Source organism: Colossoma macropomum, unplaced genomic scaffold, assembly GCF_904425465.1.
Source record: "Colossoma macropomum unplaced genomic scaffold, Colossoma_macropomum, whole genome shotgun sequence".
Classification (NCBI taxonomy): domain Eukaryota; kingdom Metazoa; phylum Chordata; class Actinopteri; order Characiformes; family Serrasalmidae; genus Colossoma; species Colossoma macropomum.
Window position 1 is genome coordinate 15833905 of NW_023494800.1, and position 24986 is coordinate 15858890.

Genomic DNA, 24986 nt, shown 5'->3' on the forward strand with positions numbered 1-24986 from the left:
TTTGGGAGACCACATAATGATTAAGCGCTTTTTCTCCAAGCGCACGCTTTATAAGCCTTTTTAACACATCGCTCAAAATGGTTCAAGATGGGTAAACCCAATGAGAGAGATTTATTAAAAATCAACTAAATGCAGATTAAAATGAAGCAGGTCTCAAGAAACAACTCCTTTTATATTTAAAAAAAGATGTTTTTTTCTCCATAGGAGGCTGATTTCACCCCAAAAGCCCACCCCACCCTAAGACACCCCACCCCCTCCCTGGTGCCCAAGCCTTGGATTGGATTATTTTGGGGGGCACGGAAGAAAGGATGTTTATGTTCGCCTTGTTTCCAGGCTGTGAGTCCTCCCGAGGGAGTGCATTCCTCACCCAAAGCATGACTAAAGGTATGTGAACCATCTGGACAAAGCCACTGGCCACAATGCCCCTACACACCGAACCCAAAGAGGTCTTTCATTCACTAGCCAGGACCTTGATATCCATCTGCTCTAGAGGGGTCAACCATAATTTCCACTGTTATCAAGTGTGTTTGGTTGCTTTTCTTCACAGCAACGTGAGTGCCTCTGAGGGGTGTGCATGGGAGGGCTTGTTCGTTTGATAGACGTTTGAGATGTGACAACACTGAAGAGGTTAATGAAACAAAAAGATACAGGAAATGATACGAGTGAAGTGTTTGCACTCGTACTCTGGTCAAATGTCAAAATGGCATACAAAGGAGTTCTTTACCAGCATGGACAAAATGTGTTTAATGCTTAGTTATTTATAAATTAAATACATTAATTTGTAAATGTGATATATTACTGATAAGAATGATGACAGGAGGAAGGGGTGATAATGGCAGGCCTGTCATAACTGTTACATAATCGCCTGATTCCAATTTAAGATGACTGCAATTATTCACAGTTGTTGGCTTTTACAATTGTATGTTTGTCACAAACACAGATTGTGAATCTGGTGTGTTGTTATCTTTTGGTTTGATGTAAAAAAAAACAAAAAAAAAAACAGAAAACATATTCTGTGAAAACAACCTGTAGATGGCAGTGGTGAGTAATGTTTGTTTATTTGAGCACAATCTGCTTTTGTCTTTAGTTGGAAAAAACTACTTATTCACAGCTAATAAGCAAGATAGCTAATTAGCCGATCTGTCCGCTTTAGACATTTCTTGGATTTTTTTATTAATATTGAAAGAAATAAAGTTAGTTAGGAAAAATACAGGCTACAATATGGTGTTTGTGCACAGCTTACTTCAGGCCTTAATTTAAGGTCAGAGGCATCGAGTCGGATTTGGCGGGAGTTTTTCAGATCATGTCATGTGTCTTTACATCTTAACATCACATGAACTGGCTAAAAAGAAGGTCCGGCTCAATGTTTAGGTCTCAAATGATAAATCAATATTATACTGATTAAGATATCAAGACAATAGTAGATAATTCACTCACATCTTCAGAAACACATTCTTCACCAAGTTTTGACTGAGTTCTCTTTAAATGCTCTTAACGCGTTTGAAAAAACCCACGTTACAAAACTTCCTTCCGCACGTTGTGTGCAATTACACTTTTCCACCAGAGAGGTCTCCAACTCCTAAAATCTTACACAGTGCAGCTTTAATAACTGTATATGACAAAAAAGATAAATTGTTAATTGTGATTTTTTAATAGGGCAATTAATCGGCAGCTAAAAATTTCATGATCGTAAAAGGCCTAATAATGGGCATTTCTAAATATCTATTAGGTAATAAATCTATGAAAACTATAGAATATCAAGCATCATTACAAACAGACTACATTTATTTATTCATCTGATTATCTCCTAGTTTCATTTTCCAGGTCAATTGTCAGCAGAGAAATCAATAAATAAGCCTTTATCATTATTTCTGAATCAGCCAGCTAGGTGGCTGCGGATGGAGAGATTTTGGTTAGGGTGTAAGGAGTGTGCATGCGAGAGCTGGATTGTGAGGTGGGCTGAAGTGGCCCAAAGGGGTCGTTCCTCCACCTGCAGCTCTGTGCCACTCCGTTCTGCTTCACTTTTAGATGCTGGGGACCCACAGAGACAAATGTGAGGAGCTCAGGTAGACGAAGGACCCCACACACGGTCTTGGGGGGAAACACTGCGGCTAATAAAGAAGCTGGATTTGATAATCAGCTCAGACAGTCCATTTGCAAATAAGGCAGTCTAATTAATTAATCAATGTGCATTTCAACGACTGTACTGTCAAGAGCAGTCAAGTGCAGTTTGCTCATACGCTGGCTCTATCCTTTACATGAAAAAGAGAAAAAAAAACAAAAAAAACTATCATTTATAACTATAATATAACAAAACAAAAATGCCCTTTTAGACAACATTTACTCAATAATTACCCTAAATCCTAAAAGTTCCCTGAAAGCTCTGCTAAATTCATTAACCCAGAAAAAAAAAAATCCAACACATAAAAAAGCTTCACTCCATTATCCTTTCCGCATCAACTACCCAACTACAAAATAAAACTACATTTTGAATTTGTAATTTATTTGGAGAAAATGCACATTGTTGGCCCTACAAAAAGCCTGCATCTCAATGAAGCAGCAGGGGAGGCAGTGGTGTTTTCTTGTTAATTTGGGAGATTAAAGGTTAACCTCAGACAAACTGCCTCCATTCTCTGGCTTGTTTGGAGTGAGCGGAGTATTAAAAGCTCCAGCTCTGGCGCTTGCATTTGAATACCAAGATTGTTGGGGTTTTTTGAAAGCTCCCTGAGTCCAAAAAGCTTGCTTACGTTAGGGCCTTGAATTACTGTACTAATTCTTAATCCAAAGTACATCATCTACAATAAAATGATTTGAGTGAGAAACATACAGAAAGCTTATTTTAGAGCACTGTTGCCTAAAAGATGTGGGAGAATGCAAATGATCCAAACTGAGGCAACTGTGCCTCAGGCATTTTAATGCTACAGTGGATTGGGAAGAATAGTGGAGAATCTAATCTACTTGAGTAACTCTATTCATACAGTGATGATCCTCACATGCTGATCCCAACTTAGGGCCTGATTTACTAAGGCCTTTAGTGGAATGCAAGTTTTCAGCATCATTTCGTTGTGGTTAGAGGAGTGCGTTTGTTCCGTAAAAATCTGGTCTGTTTAAATGTTCTCCAGCACTGAACAAGGCTGCCCTCGTTCAACATCTTGCAGCCTTGGCCTTTTTAGAAATGTATGGCCACGTAAAGCAAATTGGCCAAGCCAGTCGGTTAGAACGGTGAAAAAAGGCAGCAGGGATTTGGGAAAGTGAAAATGTTGGCTAGGTTGAAAGCAGAAGTGCCCTCTAGGCTAAAGCAAGCTGTCCCAGCCTGACAGGAAGGCAAGAGAGAGACAGAGAATCACTGTTCACCTACAGAGGGGGCTTCAGAGCTTCACACATTACAACACATCTAGAAGGTAATTCAGTCAAAGAATCAAGGAATATAACCGTTCTTTAATGTATGTTAATAAGCCAAGACTTGGTAACTCTGGACTACTTCTGTTGATCCGGTCACATGAATGAAATTAAATGCTCCCAGAATGTAAAAGCCAGCTGGTGTTTTCAAATGGCAAAAAGATGAAGTTACAAGGTTTTGATATGATATTAATGACACAGAAAACAAATCAAATTATGTATTTTAGAAAATTAATACACCACATCACTAAACATAGCTGGTGAATTTTTTCCGGTAGCCCTTTATTTGAAGGCGACCTACACAGGGACTCCATAACATGCATGAACACTGAATAATGTATTTAGAAAGCAATACTTATACATTTATAAACTGATTATGTCAGTATTCACATGATGACCAAACACATTTATTAAAGTAAGAAATAAAACGTCATTAAGAACAACTCATCAGGCCTATGAAAGATGCCCTCAAACTAAAGTTATACAGGACTGATAAAACTAAATATGGTGTTGTTAATCAGACCTCTGTCTTATAATTCTCATGACGAATGATGCTTCAGTAGGGCTGGGCGATATGGCCAAATCAGTTGGTATCGATAATTATCACAATAAATGTCAAATCATTATTTCTTTCAAGTTTAGAGGCTGATTTAAACTTTAAACCACCCCACCCCAGCCTTGAGAATGATTCCCAGTTTGGGAGTGCAAAGCCCATTGTTAAGAACTTTTCACCCAACTCCCAAAAAAAAAGAAAAAAAAAAGTTTCCACTGCTTGAGTTAAGGGGAAGGAATTTATGGAGGGGAGGGCTGGGGTGGGGTGGTGGGGTCAAAGGTCAGTCCTAGCACTCAACAGTCAGCCTAAAAGCCCAGATAAGAGCTGAAAGCATCCTGTGTGTGGCTGATACCAGCCTCTGGCCAAACAGATACAGTAAACCTTGACCAACTGGAATCCAGCACTTTAAAAGCAACAACGTAAACAGTGGACAAGTTCAGAAAAATGTTTGGTTGATGGGGTCATTGCTTTGCCAGCAGATGGTCATTCATCATGTGTAATTTGGAGAGACTTTTCTTCTATTGGTATAAATGACCTTTGTCATCAAACACCACCTGAACAGTGTAACAAACATCAATTCCAGAAATGTCAATTGGATCTCAATAAGAGGTCAATGGGGGCTGCCTGGCCACTCAACACTCATGACCAGGCAGCTAAAGGTGACTATTTGTGTATTAGCACCGAGACTGCTTATCTACTATCGCGGAGGCCTCTCTTTTCTGAGCTATGAGTTGTTAACAGTGCCTTGCTGGAGTCTACAATAGAAGATGTGTCCTCTTCACGCTGCTTCATGTAAAAATATCCCTCATTGAATTAGGTGTTGCAGGCCTAAACGAAGAATTACATCAAGTGGATGAAAGACATTTGTATTCTGAGGAGCAAACGTGTTGCCTTGATCTAGATCAGACGCAATAGTACGAGACGGGGAGGAAAACCTGACTGGAAAACTAAGCAACTATCATGAGACTTCTCATATGAGGGAACATAGCAACAGTTACTTCTACGGACGGAACCCTTTAACTTAAGACAGAGATGGCGAACGTGACTAAAATACCCCCCCTAAAAAAGTACGCAACAGATCACGAGAGAGCAAGAATAGGCACATTTGTCATGCCATCTTCTCAAGTAAGTGCTATTTTTGAGGAAGCACCAGTGAGCAGTAAAACTAGAACAATCAAAGTTGTGAGAAGTCTTCCTTTCTTTCAAGTGCTCCCTTCCTTCTTTGTGCCGTGTCACAAGCCTGTCAGCAAGTACTTGGCCTGCCGCACTGCCAGAGGAAATGGCTGGTCTCACCAACATATGCGCACGTGACGCACATATACACATATACACATATACACTCACACATGACGCTGTTATTGTTGCACACGTCCTTACGAAACATCTTACCGCAAACCAATGTAAGCAGCAAAACTCCAGCTGCAATCCTCACTGCTTTCGCCCAGACTGACCATAGAGGGATGTACTGTATTTGCTATTCATGAATTTCGCTTTTGAAATGACTAATATGGCAGCAAAAAAAAGAAGACGCCGTGGGTTGAACATTCCGGTTGGCGTTAGTTCCCCCTTGTTTCAATAACAAATGCAAGCATAATTATTCAGACATCTTTAGCACATGGAAATGGGATTCTTTCAAGACTGCTGGCGTGCATCCTGTTGGCAACATGCAAGACACCAAACAAAAGCATCCACAGGGCAGAACTGCGGCTGGTATTTTAGCATTAAAACAATGGCCAAATTTAATTAGTCTCATTCCGAAAGAAGCCTCTCTGTTACTGTGCAAGGGAGCCGTCTCCCAGACTACAAAAAGACCATGCGCATGTACTAATTGATGAAATAACATTTTCCTAGCCACATCAGTGTGTGCCTGCCTGGATAGGATCTATTTTTGAATTTGTCTATAAACACCAATCATAGCCATAATACTTCTTTCAGAGGCGGCGGTACTATTAGCAGTGAATGAAAGGCAGGGTCGTCGCTCATTAGAAGTGATCTGCCTGCATTGATCCCAGCAGCCGAGCAAAATGTCACCTTAATTAAAATGCGTCGGTGCTCAGTGAGAGCGTGTGCAGGAATCAGAGTACACACTGGTACATGCTGGGGTTTATTTCTCTATACACGCGCGCACACACACCCCCACACACATATATACATACATATATTTACACACATACTTACTAGGCCTACACAATTTTGGGAAAATAATAGTATTGCGATTATATTACTGTGTATTGTGACTGCAATCTGCGTGTGTAACATATAATGATGAATCAATAATGTGACACTGACTAAAAACAGTTTACATTACATGAACACTTTGATTCACATAAAATCCACAAAAAATCACCTATGGATGTTACAACACAAGGTAAAAAAAACACTTGTGATTGGTTAGGGGGCTTATCTGCACACTGCAACCATCTGCGACATTAGTGTTTAGTTCCCTGCTTAGTAGCAAAGGTCAAAGTCGCAATAACACAAACTTTATATTGTGCAGTCCACACACAACAATATTACTATATGAACGACTAGGACTGTAAAGGCTTCCTGCAACCCAGTAAGGGTGCATTACAAATTTATGTATGCTGTGTCATTTATCATGAGGTGACAGGGACCAAAATCAGCTTTGTTTCTATACATTTTGTTAATTTTTTAAGGCTTCGGAAGGTTTGTTGGTGTGGGATATGAAGAGGGAAATTGTCTGTGATATTCTATGAATGTCAACAAAACATTTTTCTGTTCAAAGTTTGTTTGTCAATATTTGAAATGTTGCCAAAGCTGTCAGATTCTTTTTTAAGGAAAAATAATGCATTTATGCATAAATTTAGTGTCAGGTGACAGATTTCCCTCACATGCCTCTCACAAGAAATACAAACAAAGGCATGTACACAGCATGACTGAGAGGTGTAGCTGGACTAAGGAGAAGGCTTGGAGAGGGATTCCCAAAAAAGGACTGCAGCCTTTTTTAAAAGGAAAGTGCTAAAACACCTCTATAAGGCAGAGAAACGCAATCTCTCGAGAAACGGCTCAGATGGTATAATAATAATAATAATAATAATATTATTAATAAAGCAAAACAAAATTTAAATCAGTAGGCTATAAAGTAGGTTAAGTCAGTACACAAGTTGCGATAAACATGAAATTAAAGATGAAAACATATTAAACAACTTTTTAAATCAATTAACCTAAACTTTAGTGGCAACAGGTTTTTGAAAGAAATGGCAAATTAAGTTTGTTTGACGGAAACAAGTTGAACATAAGAATTTTTATGCATTTTCTATTTTTATAATTTTAATAGCTATTCTCATAGGTTTATAACTGTGGTTGTTTTGTGAGACTACGACTTTCAGATGCGCTTTTTGTTGCTGAATAACCACACGCTAAAAAGGGAACGGCAGCATTTTTCTTTAGAACACAATGCTGTGCGTCTGCTCCAGCTGTGGTCCTGTTAATGTTCTTCAGGATGACACTATGGTGTTCAGCCAAGTGCAATCTCGACGTCTTTCCATCAGAGCTCCTTTAAAAACCTTACCTCACCTCTCTGGCCCCTACTCTCAGTGAGTGAGACCAGGCTAACATATTCAAATTACACCCAGGTTCAGGGCACCTACACTTTGTAAGTCTCTCTCCTCTCTAACCTCACTATGAGACATGCTGAAGTAGCGACTGTCTTGCCTTTCATCCCCGCCTGTGTGGGAAAAACTTGTGGAATGGATTATACTCAGATTTGCATACGCAGGCCAGTTTAGGAGATGGAAAAAGTGGTTTACTGATCGTGATCCAGCAACATGCTTTTTCTGCAAGGCATCAGTGTAGACAAAATAAGAGATACCAGACCATCTATGTGGGCCATAACTTGTCAAAGAGGTATATAAACGAGCATTATAATGGTAAAGCAAATTCAAAATACCTCCCAAACCTTTTCTCACATATTACTAGGGATGTCACAATTACTCAACTAAACTTGAATAGTCAATAAAAACAATATTGATTAAAAGTTACCTTCTCAACAACTCAGCATTAGTAAGTTGGGAATTTCTTATAGGGAATGTCTCTCTTATAGGAGGAAACAGACCGACATACACATCATTTCTATTTTCCAATAAAACATTCTAGAATTTCTAAATTCTATCCATACTTTGTTCTGTTAAGTCCATTTTAATTGATTTAATTGAATTCATTTTTACAAACTCTGATTGCTCAATGAATCATCAAAATATTGGGCGGATTACTAAATATAGTCATCAGTGACTTCTTACTGAAGTTTGTAAAAAGGAAAAGTAAGGTGTCTGTGCAAAACTACATGACAAAAAAAGTCCAAAATGTTTCCAGCACAATGCCGGCTGCAACTGATCTAGTTTCTCTCGCTATCCTGGGCCCATCATCACCCCAGGGCTGGGCAGTGAGTAAAAATATTAGTGATCATATTAGAAGTAATGGGTAAAAACACAGCCTATTCTCTGGGCACAGAGAGACTGACCTAGAAAAGTACAGCCGCTCTCATCTGGAGAGAAAAGTAGGAGAAATTGGCGCTGGATAAGACGAGCCGCTCAGCCATGGCATTCATGCCCAGGTGCTATCAATTTCCCTCAGCGTGTGCCAGCTCCAAACTGGCACGAAGTCAGTCCACAGGAACCATACAGTGATACTAAATACAATACTGCTGCGTCTGTGCCGCCATACAGCGCGTCATGTGGCTTAGCGTAACGTTGCCCCAAGCGCTTCAGGACGCCTTCAGCTCCTGCAGTCTGAAATCCATAGTTTGAGAAAGTAAATGGGTGTTTTTCCTGCGTGCTTAATTGGCATTGTAAATAGCATTCAGAATTAATTACAAGCCTGTAAAATAAGTATTTTTGGATAACAAATGTCATATAAAAGTCTTACTGGCCTTTCCATTGCTCTTATTTAGTTTTATGAAGCGATGCATGTGCGATTGGTGGACTGGTTCGCCCGCCCCACCAAAACACCATAAACGTGGTTGATATCATCGCTCCGGTATGTGTTCCTGGTCCATACAGGAAATTTGCACCCATTTCATTTGAATTCAATCAATCATTTACAAATAACAGGATGCATACAAAACACAATTACAGCCATTTGTTTACTGCAATACGTGTGCAAGAGTAATTCAATGCCTTTTACAAAAAAAGGAACATGCTGTTCTACAGCCAACTCGACATTTGCAAGTTGAACCCAGGCGATCTACCCATCTAAACTGAATTTAAAAATGCACCTTTAAAACCAGTAAAAAGGTGAATGGGTTACTCTGCAATGTCTGACTTGTGTTCACAGTGATGTGATAGCCAACACCAAGTAATAGATATGTAACTTGGTGCGTAAGATGAGCCTAGGTAAACTACCTAGCTCAGATAACAGAAAAAAAAGAATAAAAAAAATATATCACACCTGCAGTTCTAACTAAAGCATGTTCAAAGGCAGTCTGGGTGATGTCTAATCCCCTCTGGCTGTCCCCAGGTTCAGTAGCCCTCCTCTTGCTCTTTCTCTCTCTCTCTCTGCTTTATCTCGTGCTCTGCTGAGTGCCACAGACACAGACAGTTCCTGGAGTGGCTCTTCAGGGAGAGCGAGCGGTCCACATGTGGCGTTTATTTTTAGTGCAGCCCGAGACTAGCAAGCCCTCTGGTTAGTTTCTCCAAATGTTTCGAGAGGTGATAAATCTAATATTGACCTCCTCCCTGCTTGCGCTGCCGTCTACCTACTGCACATTTTTAATTTGGCCCTGTGGGCATGTGAAGCAGGGAACAGTGTCCTCACACCAGGCTCTCCGACGCTGACAGAGACACAGCGCTTTCTCAGCATGTGTTGACAGAGCCTAAGAAAGCAGCTGATTTGTTGTCGATCAAACGCAGATACCTAAGCCTTGATATGGTTTGGAGGAAGTTTACTTTACACTGCCAAGCAAGATGCTGTTAGGCATGAATTGCAGACATGCTAGAATTTTAACTTAAAACTATGGCTGGGACAATTAATCGCCATTATTGTTCATGTTGATAAAAAAAAAATTTAGCAACAAAACTTATCCATCAGATGGATTTATGACTAGTGCAGCCTCTATTTGCATCAATTGAATAAAGGAGGGAAAATACAGATGGCAGAGACTACAGTACAGGGCTGTGCATGACTCAGAAACTCAGAAATATGGTAACACTTCACCTTAACCTCATCCCAACCCTGTAGGATGTGTAAAATCAAGCTGACCTGTGACGGAAGCGTGACGTGAGCATATAGAGAAAACACATGGAAGCTCAGTGTGGTGAGTAACTGTTAAAACAGTAAAAACTGTAGTCAAAAGTTGGAAATAGCTGTTTTCTGCTTTTCAGCTAGTTCTGTTTTAGTTCAACCAAATAAACCCAGCCGACTAAAGGGATGAACTGCACGTTTAAATTACACATGGTTGTTATCGAGGTTGCAGGTTTATTAACATAAAGACTTGCTTGTCCACACGGCTACAGATGTTTTTTTGAAAACCTCCTTTTTTCTCTGCATTTCGACCTGTCACCCTGTTTTAGGTCACTGAAAACTGAGTTTAAGGAAAATTCTCTCCAGGGTGGACATTTACAAAATGTTGTATTTTCAAGTGGACAGATGCTTTGAAAAAATATGCTGATATCACACACTTGGTTATTGTTGTTTCACACGTGGCAAGCATGCCTTAGGTCCTACTTTAAACATCTAAAACAGAGCTCGTGCACAAAGGCAGACAGACCTAGACACACAGACAGAGAGTGAGAGAATCACACCAAGTGTGAGAATGTGGGCCTGGAAGTGGGAAACGTGATGCAGCACCTTTGAAGGAATTCTGCACTGCTCCAATAAAATAATAAAAGCTCTGCTCTATCACCCTTGACTTCACTCTGAATGGAGCCAGAGTAGAAATCAAAGGGACGAGAGCAACAGCAACAGAGAAAGGGAGAGAGAGATCAACAGCTGTCCAGTACTGCACCTTTGCTCCATATAACCAGTCTTGCCCATTTGTGTGTGGGTGTGCGTGTGGAAGAGGCTAATAAAAGTCAAGGTTAATGTAAGCAGGACAGAAGTTAGGAAGCATATTGTGGGAGAAACATAAAAAAAAACAGTGCTCCTCTATCTTATTGCACATTTCAATGTGCTTTCAAAATACAGTCATTCCACAGGATTCAGAGGACAAGGCCAAATCTAGCAAAGTTCAGACTGTGAGGACTGAATTGGAACAGTGGTATTTGTTTACAGAAAAAAAATGAATGCATCATAATGGCATACTTACATCACAATGCCAAACAATCAAAACAAAAACATCTAAACATGCACAAGCAGCCTTAAAAGGGCACTGGGCTCTACAATGCACACAATATCAGATTCTTTGAGTTGGGGAGACAATGCAGGGGTTTCAAGACATCTGAGGTTTTGAAAATTAGTTCCAGTGCCACTATTAACGTGGTGAAGTAGAAGCCTCGGCAGGGGGTCGAGGGCACTCAAAGAACCCACTTCTCGCTGAGGAAAAGCGAACACGCGGAACAAAGGCGCAGGTCAGGACCTCGAGGCCATGTGAAAGCCAGCAGCGGCGGCTTGCGGCCCTGAAAGCCTGCGCAGGCGCGGCTACTGGCCTTCAGCCTGCGACTCAGGCCTCTCTCCCTCTCTCTGGATTTATTATACATCATCAGCAAGAAAATGTCACCCTTACCAACCCACACAACAGCTACAGCACAATTGCCTTGAGAGGACCAATCCTGATTGTTCACATTTCAAGCACTTACCTTTGTCCAGCCAAAGGAGGAGAAGGGACAACAATGAAAGGGCAGAATTTTCCAAAGAACGTAAAAACTGATCACTCCTGCTGTCATTACTGGACTCATAGTCATTCTTGATCTATCTGAAGGCCAAACATGGCCAGACTTTTACTACTGACAGATATAAAAGATCTCTTTTTAAATGAACTGTTTCAGAAGTATGCATAATGCATTTGGCCTGTGATAACAGTTCACCAGGCCTTGAGATCGTACAGTGTGACCTGATTTTAGCCCATTTCACTGAGGAACAGTTTGACCTCTTAGTGTTTACTGGCACAGAGGACAGAAAGTCTTATCATGAATCAAAACACATCACAACACACGCCTGCTGTACTTCAAATCAAGTTTGATTTTTGCTTAAAACAAGAAAAGTGAAACTTGGGAAGCCATAGGATGGGTGATATGACGATATGCTACTGTTACTGTGATAAACTGTCACAATGTCCTTTTTTTGAGAATATTATGGGAATCATTGGTACTTCTAGAACACTGAACAACTTGATGTATCCAACACAGATTTAGATACTTCTACAGATTTTCAGCCTGTAAACAACATCATAACAAGTAATAGACGGCATGCCCATTAGCTTATTTTATTAATTTATTTTGACCAATTGTTTGATTACTCCTTTTTATAAACACAGTTATTTTTTTAATCACTGTAATCAGAGTCAGAGCTCTTCAATGACTCTAAGAAGTTGAACTACTGAACTTACTATTCTGTCTATGCCAACTTGTCTGAAAACCTCAGAATAAAGTATCATGATAATGTCAAGTATTGTGATACGTTTATGCCATAACACCTCAACCTTACTTTCTCAACCTTACTTTCTTTCACATCACTATAATTTATTTAGTCTCAGGGGTTCTTATAGGTCAAAAGAACTCCAATTATATCCTTCAAAAGGACAGGACCCTTACACACCTCCCATCTACCCTTTGTATCCCGGTGTGTAAGAGTATACACAACTCCTCATCGTCATCATCATCATCATCATCATCATCATCATTTCAGTGCCAACTACTTCCACCCCCATTAACGAGACTCCAGACACTCGCTCACTTGATATTTTCTCCAGCTAGAGTACACAAATGTTTATTTTTAACCATTCCACACGTTAGACAACAGAGCGCAGCTGACAGGCCCAGAATGAAGGAGCCATTACCTCATCACAATAGCAGGGGAGAGGGGACACAGAGACAATGGGGCGAGGGGGAGCAGAGCCGAGGCCACTGAAGCTAGCACAACTCTATTTAAGTAGACTCAGACCAGTCACTAGATTGAGAAAGATGTGCTACTCATTACGACTGGTTTGGCAGGGAAGTCCAAAAATAACTGCAGCCGTTTGAAAGGATGGGCTAATAAAGCACCAAAAGCTATTTTTATTATTTTGGGGAAAATAATGATGATGATTTCAGAGCTACTTTACAACTTGGAGATACTATTTCAGCCCAATCACAATACCAATTATTTACTGTATCTTCAAATTTACAGACAAAATGTTTTGATATGATTAACTTTTAATTTCGTCTGAAGACCAAGACTGGTTTAGAATTCACTTTAATTGGGCTTTCATGTACAACACGCACAAAAACTGTCCTGTATCATTTCATGTGGTGGTTATGAACAAAAAGCTTTCCTTCTTTGGTCAGTGCTCTCCCAACCAAATTCAAAGCCTCTGTCAAACTCAGCTTGAGTTAGAGCCAGGACAATGGGCTGAAAGGTTGGGGGTCATACTGGACTCCCCCAACACCCCACCCAGAATACAGCCCTCTGACCTATGAACTCTGACCCTCTTGGTATTGTGGAACTAAAAATAATAAAATCTGTTCCGGCAGACTGTTCTGTTCGGAGTATTTTATGTAGGGCTCTCTTTCTTTGCCTGCTCTATCTCCTCCCTACCATTTAAGTCAAGATTATGCCAAGATTATGTGGGATTCTACTGGCAGATGGTGCTTTTGCACCGTGCTTAGGGGAGCCAAGAGTTGGCTGGGCTACTTTCCCTCTTCTTAATGAAAGAAAACAAATACTACTGGTTTCAGAAGGCTTTGGGGATTGGGTCCAACAAGGAGGCATATGATAGTCTTAAATGTGTCAGCTTTCATCTCAGTGTTAATCAATAACACACCAAGCTGCATGGGCCAGCATTATTACCAAAATGAAGAAAGAGGCAGGTTGTACGTAAGGAACTGCAGCCGTTGGTGCTGAGCGGTTAGTGGAACGTGATAATGTAAAGATGTAGCAGGGCCTTCTGGAGTTCAGTAATTTAGACAATCCAATCGGACCAAACAATACAGACAAAAGAAAGTCTCTACATTGTCTACTAAGTCTCCGGTCCTTTGTGCATGTGACAGAGATGACAGTGGTGCGTTCTGTCCTGTCCCACAGTTCGAGCAGCTCTCCAGCCGTGGTGACTCGATGTCATCCACCCCCCACCCACTTGTTTTTCTAAACTTTGCCTGTGTGACAGAATTCTTTGCTGATCAATAAAAAAAGCCCTACTATGAAGGCCCGGGAAGTCAGCTCCCCCCACTGGCACTGCTCTTTGACCTTATTGAAGGCCTGACTGAGCAAAAACACTGCTCTTCCCATGAGGCCCCTGGAGGCTCCTGTTTCACTCGGGCAATGAAAGAGACTACTGTAAATAATGGGGGCCTGTTTGACCCTGTCTTTGTCCGGGACGAGACCCCTGCATCCACTCTACTGTAACAGAGCCGACCTCTCACAATGGATGCTCTCATGGCTTGAAGACCCCCAGCCTCCAGCACCGCACCCTCCAGGGCAGGGTTTAAAACATGCCCAGTTACCAGCACCAAGGGGTTTTCTCTATTTCCATATAAGATGGCCTTTTGTTGTGACCACCTCCTCCCAGAACCTACCAAAACCATCATCTCTTCATCTCCAACATCAAGGTGTTCTTGCTGATATAAGAGCAGCCAGAGCTGACCCCGGCATTACAAAGTTAGCGGTGAGAAGGCCAGCATCCTGAGGCCAGCTGGGGCAAATGCTACCGTTGATGGTGAAACTCTTTTCACAGCCAGAGCTTGGTGAGGAACTGCATATGTGTTGGTGTTTGTGTGTGCGTGAGAGGTCAGAGGCTAAGTGAAATATTTCCCCACTCTGAAGCCTGTGTTAGGATGCAGGAAGCTGAGCCCCAGAGATAAGGCGTGACGTGGCGATAAGGACGCAAACACCTGTTAGGGACTCAGGCTCCGATGTGCTGGTGGCAAACACAACCCCACAAAGCCCCCGGGGGGAAAATAAACTTTCGTCACTTCAAAGGGATACCACAGCTAACCCCAAAGACAGAGAATCAATGTGACTTTCCTTCACTGCGAAGGTCGAACAGAGAGCACGGGGCATAAAATTGCAGGACAGGGCTTGCGGAGGACGGCGTATTCGGGGGAAAAAGGGGAAGAGCATGGGGCTTCTGCTGGAGCACACTATGCTTAATGGTGTACGGCGCCTCCTGACAGCATCATCTGTATCTTCCTGCCATGGACACAAACAGCAGAAATGATGCTGTTTGAGTCATGACATGTCACAGTGGGCCGCACTGGTGATCAGTCCAGTAAATGGAATGGCTTTTGGACTCCAGACAGCGAGGGAACACAAAAACACTTCAGCCTGAACTAAGGGAGGAAAGCTCCCTGCCTGTAACACACCAATAAAATTCAAGCACCATTTCGGTGACAGGTCAAAAATAGGTGAGGGTAAAAGCTGCATCGGTTCATCCACCAAAAATAAATAAATAAATAAATAAATAACCCACATTTTGGCTTGTGCTGATTCATTCTGGATTTAAACAGATGGTCGTGAGAATGATAAAGTGCGAGCCACAAACAATATGGCCGTTTAGGAGCATGGGAAAACGACAGCGAGGCAATTGGAAGATTAGTAGAATATTTCAGTTTTACACAATGCTCTTAGTCTGGCGGGTGATAAAGTGGGCCTGACTGTCATGTTGTTGACTGTGCAAAGGCAATTTCCAGAGAGGGCTCCCTCACTTCAGGCCTAAATGAAGGTAGTGTGCCTGGTGAAATAATCTCTTGTCTATTGAATTAGAGACATTATGAATTCCATAATGTAAGTGGCGAGCCCCATCCCTCTCCCAGACACGCTCTCTTAAGGGCATGCCATCAATCATCCAGCCTCTCCTACTGGTAATCACTACAGGCGTCTCCAGTCAGCAAATACATAAATCAATTATGGTTTTAAGCTTTATTCCGCGATTTATCCAACTGATCCCCCTGGATTACAACGTGGCTTAAAACATGCTGCACGGCTTTCTGTGTTTTTCTTGACTGTGTCCATCTCATATCTCTCAAAACGCCTCCAGCTCCAGATAATGGAGGAGTGAAAGAGAAAGAGGCTTCCTGAGGCCATGTCTGAACTAACTCAACATATATGCTTGAGAGAGAGAGAGAGAAAAAGAGAGCAAGAGAGAAAATGAGAGAGAGAGACTACAGGCAATATCATGTCCAAAGCAATGTCAATATTGTAGTCAAAAGAAAACCAGGAATCAAAAGAATTGTTCGGATTATTCTCCCAGACTCCTCTGCTAAAAGATTACCACTGAGTGCGTAAGCACGAAGCACAAATGGTGTCCTGTTGGCATGCACCGTTTGGCCTTTCAAAAGCTGGGCCAGGTTTAACAGATAAACAAGCTCCGGCACCGTCTAGCTCCACTGCTCCTACCTGTGCCGGCTGCACACAGATCTATTGTGATGGGTATTTTATGACCCCCTTCTTAGCACGCTTGTATCACTCTATCGGGGGCCCCTTGCCAATCTCTGGCACCCCATTCAACGGGCAACAAAGAAGCTAATTAGAGCCTCTCTCGGTGGAAGCCCGCGGAAGGTTCTGATTTGATACTTCCAGGGGATTCCGGAGCCCCAGCAGTGCATTCACACAGCCCCCCATGCACGCTTGGCTTGGCCCTTTGCTCTGGACCTTCATTGTGCACGGAGCTCAGCAGCGCATTAGAACCACCGAGGGGGAACCGACACGTCTTCTTTCATGTGGCAAGAGCCAGAAACCAGATGCTAATGGGAAATTGATGGGATTAAAACACTGTACTTGCTGGAAAGAGGAAACTGCTGATTTATAATACCTCTCAAATAAAAAAAAAAAGAAAAAAAAAGAAACACTTTCACAGAGAGATCAAACTCTTCCTAGAACATGAGGACAGTAGTAATTTTCAGCAGTTGAGCATTTTTTTTCCCCCCATGACTTCAAACACTACACTTAAATGATGTTTAAAGTGACCCAAAATTACATACCGTATCTCTTAAATATTACAATTACACTTATTTCTAGGGGGTATAAATCTAGGACACATTTGAAGGAATTTAGCACATAATTAGGGAGATTAAGAAAGGAGCGAAACTTTTACACTGCTCTGCTTTCTTTCTCTTGTTTTCGCTAACGAGGGGCATAGCGGAACAGTAGCCTATCTGAGGACCCCATGGTGACAAAAGAGAGAGTCCAACTAAAGCCTCTTTTAGCAGAGGCTGCCTGATGAGCAGAGAGTCAGAGGCCCCACTGCTGGACCAGCAGCTATTCAGCGCCAGCGGCCAGGTGAGGGAGGGCTAGGAGAGCACCAAAGAGACAGGGCCTCCTCTTTCACAACACCACACACCCTTATCTCGGCTAGCCTTGTGCTCGCTTCATCTACATCGCTATGGCCACTGCTTAAATCTGATTTCAGTACGTGTGTGTGCGCGGGCGCGTGTGTGTGTGGTGGAGCAGAATGGCTTTAGATGTTCGCGGAAGGTTGGTGTGCCACCTGGCACCATACTGGGCTCCCTAGCACTTTGCTGCTGACTGTAATCCCTCCATCTCCAGTTGCAGGCTGGAGATAAGGAGACGGCCAGTGAAAAGCTGCCCAGCCAGAGAGAGAGCCCTGCGCACAACCGTCCTGTCTCTTTACCAGGGTGCACACACAACGATGCCTATCGCTTTAATAAGATGTGGCTGTGTTGTCTGCCTATCTGAGTTTACTTTTATTTGGTATTCATGCTGGCCTCACCAACTCTGCCTCTCATTTTGTAAACATGATCGGCAAGCCTGTGCCATATCTATCTTGAGCCGCCGATATGAACGGAGCATATCCAACATGAGCACAGCAGTGAAGAAAAAAAAAAAAAAATATATCATAAAATGGTGCCTATCAGTACAAGATGCCACAACAAACTTGTTCTACTAAAACAGAGATGTTTTGATACTAGTCCACAGCTGTAGTCAAGGTGTGCAGTCCAATCCACATGATGTAACCCTGTGTTAAGTCTTTAATCGATACATCTCGCTTCTTGACAGCGAAGACAGAAGCCAGATCTCAGATCAGAGGGGTGCTGGTGTAAATCTTTACAGTTCAACCAGGGCCTTTTAAAGGCTGTCCATAATTGGATGCCTGCCAACTGCTGCTGCATCTACGCTGCATAAACAAACACTAGCAACTAAAAAAGCACAGTAGGAAAGGAACATTTGTTAGCCGTTAAAAACCTACATCCAACCAACTGTACAGATGTCAGATCTTCCTTTTGATAGCACTCCAATCTTTCATTATCAGCTTTACCGGAATCAAGCACTGTGGGAGATCCTACATTCATGCTAAACGTTCATATCCATACTAAATCACCTGCAGCTCTCAAATAAAGTGCCTGTGAGTGCCGCACAGAAATGCACGGGTGATTTCAGAAGAAATTTAATCAAATTCTCTTTAGCTGATCCATTTTCTCCAATACAGGCTTTTTAAAAAGACATCTGACTTAAATCAGACATAGATAATGACTCTTAACATTCCATTAACAAAATAGCACCAACTCATATAATGAGCAATTAAGAGCCTCAGATTATATACATTACCTGGAATCAAAACTGAGAAAAGCTTAAATTAACATCACAAAAGCCTTCAAACAAAGAATGCCCACTTCCTTATTTCGTCTCCCATATTCATAATAAATTAATGGAAAGGTCAGATTCATTGTAGGGCACTTTTCTCATTTTCTAGACAACCTTGCAAAGTCAAAACAGAGTTTCAGCATTAAGACATTTTAATTGGGCAACCTGACAAAATGATGGGTCCGCCTGTTTGAAGTCTCTGACTTTGGCTTAATTACCATCGCGCTCAATTACCATATTGCTGCAGTGTTAAGGACTACACTAACTCAATCCAATCAGCTAGTGAAAGGGACATTTCACAATTTTACACAAAACAGGGCAGATAAATGGACAAACTTCAATGGCATCTTCATGGGCCCTTGGAATTTCAAGAGCTCTTTTCAGCACTGGCTGAGTGACCTGTTTGGCTCAACTTTTTCCTCCAACTGACTGTAGGAAATAGCAACTACCTGTGTGACAAAACAGAATGACTAAAAATGGGTTGACTAAAAGATGACGCCACATAGAATTTGTGACAAAACCGTCAGGCTTACATGCAGTCCAGCCCATATAACTTAACCCAATGTGAAAATAAAGGAAACGACCTTTTGCAATAAGCCACACAGCACATTTGCCACTGTTTTACAGCCAAAGTTTTGGACAACAGCAAGTGTTTGAGCTTCACCTGCACTGTTTAGAATGACACTGGCTTCGAGGGGCACTACTTGGTGTCACAGTTGTTATGGCTGTTGCGTGAGCGTTGGTGGCTTGTGGTGAAGCTCAGCTGCGCTCGCGAAGCACGCACAGAACGTTGCGAGGTGCCTCTCTCACCTCGCTGCAGCCTGACGCTGGTGTTATCTCACCCCGCAAGCTCCATGGAGCTTATCGGCCCAATCTGCTCTTGGTATACTGGAGAGGAGAGTGCAGGGTTATCAGTGCCTCTGATATGCAAAGATAAGGCCAGCCTCCTGTTTAAACACTGAGGCTAGCCGTGGCGCTAGAGATGCGCTAGCTAGCTGCGTTCAGGTCAGCCCTGTTACTGGCCTGTCTGCAGCTGAGGCTTAAGCTGCACACCTCAAAGCAAGCTGTCTACGCTGGACAATAAAAAAAATAATACCATCCTCAAAGCTTTCTGCTTTTCACATGGGATGAGCTCTTTGTACGAGGCTAGACATCCACACATTAAGTATAGAAGACAGACCTAAGGTGACCCCTCTGTCTGGAGGAACGTGTACAGAATACTAAGCACAGCCCTTTTCTTGTGTATGCGTTTTTGCCTGAATTATTGCTGTTCTGTGCAAGCTGATTACTTTCTTATCGGCAGGTTACTAAAATATTTCTGTAATCCCGTCTCCCTGAAGTCACAGGACCACGAACCTCTCTTTCCTTAGTAAAACAAATCAGTGCTGGTCAAATATGCCTCTGGTCAGAAAGAAAGAAAGAAAGAAAGAAAGAAAGAAAAAAAAAAAGCTGTTATGCTGTTGAGAGCAAGCTTTGATTTAGCCCCTGTAGGAAACCGTGGGTGACTGCAAAACAAACAAACCCTTTCATTTGGGTATCCCACAGTCATATATCTCTCCGATACCTCCACAAAACTCCTGAGGTCCACTTCAAGGGGTAGCCTCCTTGCCCCTCCCCTCCATTTCAGAATCAATACACATCTCGTTCATCCGTCCACAGCTTTTTGACACAACCCAGGGCACTGGACAATGAATGAAGCAAGCTGAATTCACGCAGGAAGTGACTAGCTATTGATGCGTTTGCTGCAATACGCACATACACAGACGCGCGCCCAGTCCCGTGCCATGTCTGGAAACAATTACAGCCAATTAACTTGACCCGTTTGCACCAAATGACCTCTCAAACAGAAATATTTTTCACATTTGGAACTAGAGATGGCGGGGGACCCTGGCACAAGATGCTGGGAAATAATCTGTAATTACTCACAAGACCCGTCTCCCTGTGTGCTGCAAGCTGTCAGGAGTACAAGCCTCTAAAGAGCCTTTAGAAAACACAAACACGGCCATCTCTGTCACACAACAAAACAGGCACCCGGCTTCAAAAAATGAACCGAATTACAATCGGTGTCTTTACTTGATATTGCTGGCAAGAAATAAGAGAGAGGAGCAATTAAAAAAAAAAAGCTGGCTGATTGTTAAGCTTAACAGTCATAGCTGCTGAAACACATTCTCTTTGATAAGAAAACAACTCAAGTGTCAAGAACATGAAAACCTAACAGTGACAAAATAATTTTAAACCAGGAGATGAAAAACAAAATAATAAAATAAGGCCAACAACAAGACCTACAGTCTAGGTATTGGTTTTTATAGACAGCAATAAGACACTGTAAACTAGCAGCATTAAACTGTACTGCAATATATGCTCCAGTAATTCATTACCAAACGGAAACCAATTTGATTTATCCATGACTTTTCTTTCTTTTTTTAATGCAAACCATGACATGTCTTTACCAACCAGCTCAGCTCAATGATTCATGATGATTCACACTGAGTACAGACAACTTTTAAATTACAAGATCGTGTCAACTATTCCCTTTTCAGCATCAACAAGTTTAAATATCATGGAGAGTGAGAAAACTACAAGCTGGTCTTCACCTTGCCAATTTGGAGATGTTTATTAAAGTCATCTTGACCTCTTTCCCAGACACGTCAATATTTGTGAGAGGCCTGAAACCGAATCTTCAGCTGAACTTTAACCATCGTGCATTCCAGCAGATTAGAGCAATGTCAAAATAGCTATGACTAGTATCAACTGACACAATCAAGGAAACCACTGAAACAGAGGTTTGAAAAATGCTATCCAGTCAGCAAGTGGCAGCGAAACACATGCTTATGCAAGCAAATTATAAGGAAAATCATTTATGAAAATTTAGAGCCTGCCAACCTTTTATCCGATAGGTATCACAAGCAACTAGTGCTACCATAGTGTGAGAGTGAGGTGTTTTTTTACCCCCCACAATTGAAAAAAATGTTTGCTGCCCTTTACACTGTGTAAACATTTCATTATGAATGGACTGCTCTACATGATACAAAACGACATGGAATGAAAACAGTTAAAGTACATTAACGTATGAGAACTTCCCTTCTATAAAAGTTACCATTTTGAAGACACAAGTTACAACAGTGACAATGTACTGGCCAGTATGAATCGGAACATAATGTGACTTGGTGCAAGAATGCAGCGAGGGCTTCAAGAGCCTGGTGTGCCTGGGGTGGATTTACTCGCTTCGTTCCTGCTCACTGTGACACCCCCTCCAGCTACGCTGACGAGAAGCAGAGGCCAGCGCAGTGGCCAAAAGGTTACGCTGTGGAGGTCGGCCCAGGTCCTGCGTGCGGCCCTCATTTCCTGGGCTGGACGGTTTGCCCCTCTCATAAAGCTAATAAGGCCCTCCTTGTGGCTGGTGGCTGGGGCCCAGGCAGGCCTGCCCATCACTGGCCACACCATGGGGGTCAGGGGGTGGGCGTAGAGGCTGCTTCCCATTAGCCAGCCCCCTCCCCAGGTGCGGCTAATGGGCCCAACCAGCGCCTCCCCAGGACCACTCAGCAGCCACCAGAGCAAGCCTGGAAATGATCAGCACACCCTGGGCCTGCACGCCACCGCCAAGCAACTACCACACACATAACCACAAAGATATCAACAGCACAGGGAGCATTTTCTGACCTCTTTTATTCACTACCAATGTACTCTAAGCACTGACCACGTGTTGAATAGATCTATATTGTATTTGTTAAATGTATCTTAAATTGCATAACCATATTTCAAGGGGATTTTTCACAAACAAAGATGTCAAAAAAGTCATTCAGAGTGGTTTTATGTAAAATGCTCTGCTCTAGAGAAGCGGTGATAGGAACCACACACGTAAAGTGTTTAAAGTGTTATTACATGAAATGGTTACAAATATTCTGCCCAAGTCGGAGATACTGTTTTATGATAAGCTTTTGGGCTACATTAAACATTTAATCCATTCAGTGTATAGAGATAGATGCAGGGCACTGTAACGCAAAATTGCCCCCAAAAATAAAAAGATCAGATTCACCCCTTTTCTACCATTATTAGTATTGCATAGAAAAACTTTGGATAGTAAGAAAATGGCTATATTTGTGTTGTAGACATCAAGACCCCTGGTTTCTATCACCAACACTGTAAAGGCAGTTGGTAAGTTTCTCTACAATGAACCATTTCACATCAAACCTCTCAGAATGACTTTGTTTACATCTCAACGAATTATGCAGAAGTTCCCCATTTATTTATTAAATACTAAATAATTTTCCCCTTCATTTACTTTTTAGATTTGAAAAGTAGACACTAAATTAAAACATGTTTAAAGTATTTAAAACCCTCAGGAAAAAAAAAGAAAAAAAAGAATAAATTCATATGCAATTTTCCAATTGCAATTCAGACCATCTTTAACTCTCCACTTATGATGGAAGAGCTTTGAGAATTCACTAAATTCTTGTCTCATCTTAGAATACTGCATGAAATACACCAAACCCAACATAATTAACCTTATTTCTTCAGTGCTTTGCTAAATTATAACAGTATTTATGTTTACAGAACATCAATTTCCTCCACTAAGTGGAAACCTATACTTTGCATAGAAGAAAGATATACAAGGCTAAATCAGTAATGCATTCATTTCCATTCGCATCCATCACAGCACAAAGTAAAGGAAACTGACATCCAACATAAAAAATAAACAAGCAATCACTGCCTATCATTCTAAATCATTTTCATTTTTCTCAAAACTGAGCTCTTTAATCAAGACATTTCTGAAAACATGTATCGTTTCTTTGCTTCGCTAAGGAACAATGACTGAACTCATCGAACTACTACATGCACCTTTCCCTTGAGTAAAACAAGGTGCCAAATTAAAGATGTTTCACCTGAAAAAATGCCTCCACAACAGCCAACTCAACACAAACAGACGCCCACACAAAACACAAAGTTACGAACAAAGAATCCAACATGCAAAACACTCGGCATCACCACAATAGGTCACAGGATGTGAAACATTTAGTTCAGGGGTGCTTGATTCCGGTCCTGGAGTTTAGTTTTAATACAGCTGATCCAGATGACTTATCTGTGCCCAAGATTCGTCTTTGTGATTTTAAACAGATAAATGTATCTGTGACCCACTTAAACATCTATTTTCCCTAAATCTATGAAAATCCTTTGTAAAAGCAGATTCTTTCATGGGTGAATCTTCGAAAAGCTGTATAATACCTTCTAGATTTTTAAAAAAGAGCAAACAGAGGCATAACCCGTGGCAACTTTAATTGCCAGCAGGCTTAAATAGACTTTCAAGAATATCTGAATACCAGCGGCAGGTGCTTTGGAACTAAACTCTCAGAGGTGTATTTCACAATGTAGAATTTTAACATGAGCCAAACGCAAAGCCTGACCAACATGAGACTCTGGGACTGGAGTTGGGCACCGCTGTAAAATTCACAAGATAACCACAGCCAGGGACTCACCTGTGCTGCTCCACAGCCTCATTGTCGGGCAGTTCGGCACCACACACGTTGCATCTCTCGCTCTGGCTGCCGCCACGCCCCTCGGGTTTCATGCTGGCCGCCAGCTCGCCCAGCTTGCTGAAGAACTCCCTCTGGATGAAGCTCTGTGGCAGAAGGCCACCATAAGCACTGAAGTCCATGGACATGGGCAGGGCCGGTGCCATGTGCAGGGACGGGGCCATAGAGGAGGGCATGGACAGCATGGCCTCATTCTTGTGGTTGGGCGGCATGCCATATAGAGAGGCTAGGTGCTTTTCGGTCATCCCCACCACACCCTCCTGCCCCATCTGACCCACCTCAGCCTGTGGGTCTCCGCCCCCATCTTCACGGACGTAGTGCAGCTCGCGAGCACTGGTGATCACACTGCTCCGGGTGGGCGTCCCAGGCCCGTCCCGGCTCCTGTCTGCCTCTCCGTTGCTAGAGCCGCCCGACTCTGCAGGTCTTGGGCTCCCGTGCTCACCACTCTCGTCCACTTGCATCATCTCCGTCTTGATCTCAGTCATCGCGGGGTGGGAGTTGCCCTGCAGCTGATCGGCGCCCACGCCATGCTGTAAGGCTACACAATATATCGTTTGTTAGTTGGTATCACAATTCTTGCCTTTACAATATTGATATCGTAGAAGGCTCAGATACTACTGACTATTTTTTGTGCACATCCGATTCAATTTTAGATAATCTGTGGGTGATGCCATTACCTAAGGCATCCAAATTGTGTAGAATTTTGGTCAAATAGTGCAGGTCAATATTTAGCAAAGTTACATGAAGAGTTTATCTGTATTTTTACATGCTGCAAGAAGGGATGTTAGAACTATAATATTCAAAATGTACGTGCT

The 24986-nt window shown here is 42.2% G+C and overlaps 1 protein-coding gene across 1 annotated transcript in view; it reads right to left on the reverse strand.

Annotated features, from left to right (window-relative positions):
* Positions 1–24986, reverse strand: part of zbtb16a (zinc finger and BTB domain containing 16a) — a 118664-nt gene that overhangs the window by 89220 nt on the left and 4458 nt on the right. The window contains exon 3 of the mRNA XM_036588499.1: positions 24115–24709. Within this exon, the coding sequence (XP_036444392.1) occupies positions 24115–24709 (595 nt within the window). The remainder of the gene's footprint in view (positions 1–24114; positions 24710–24986) is intronic.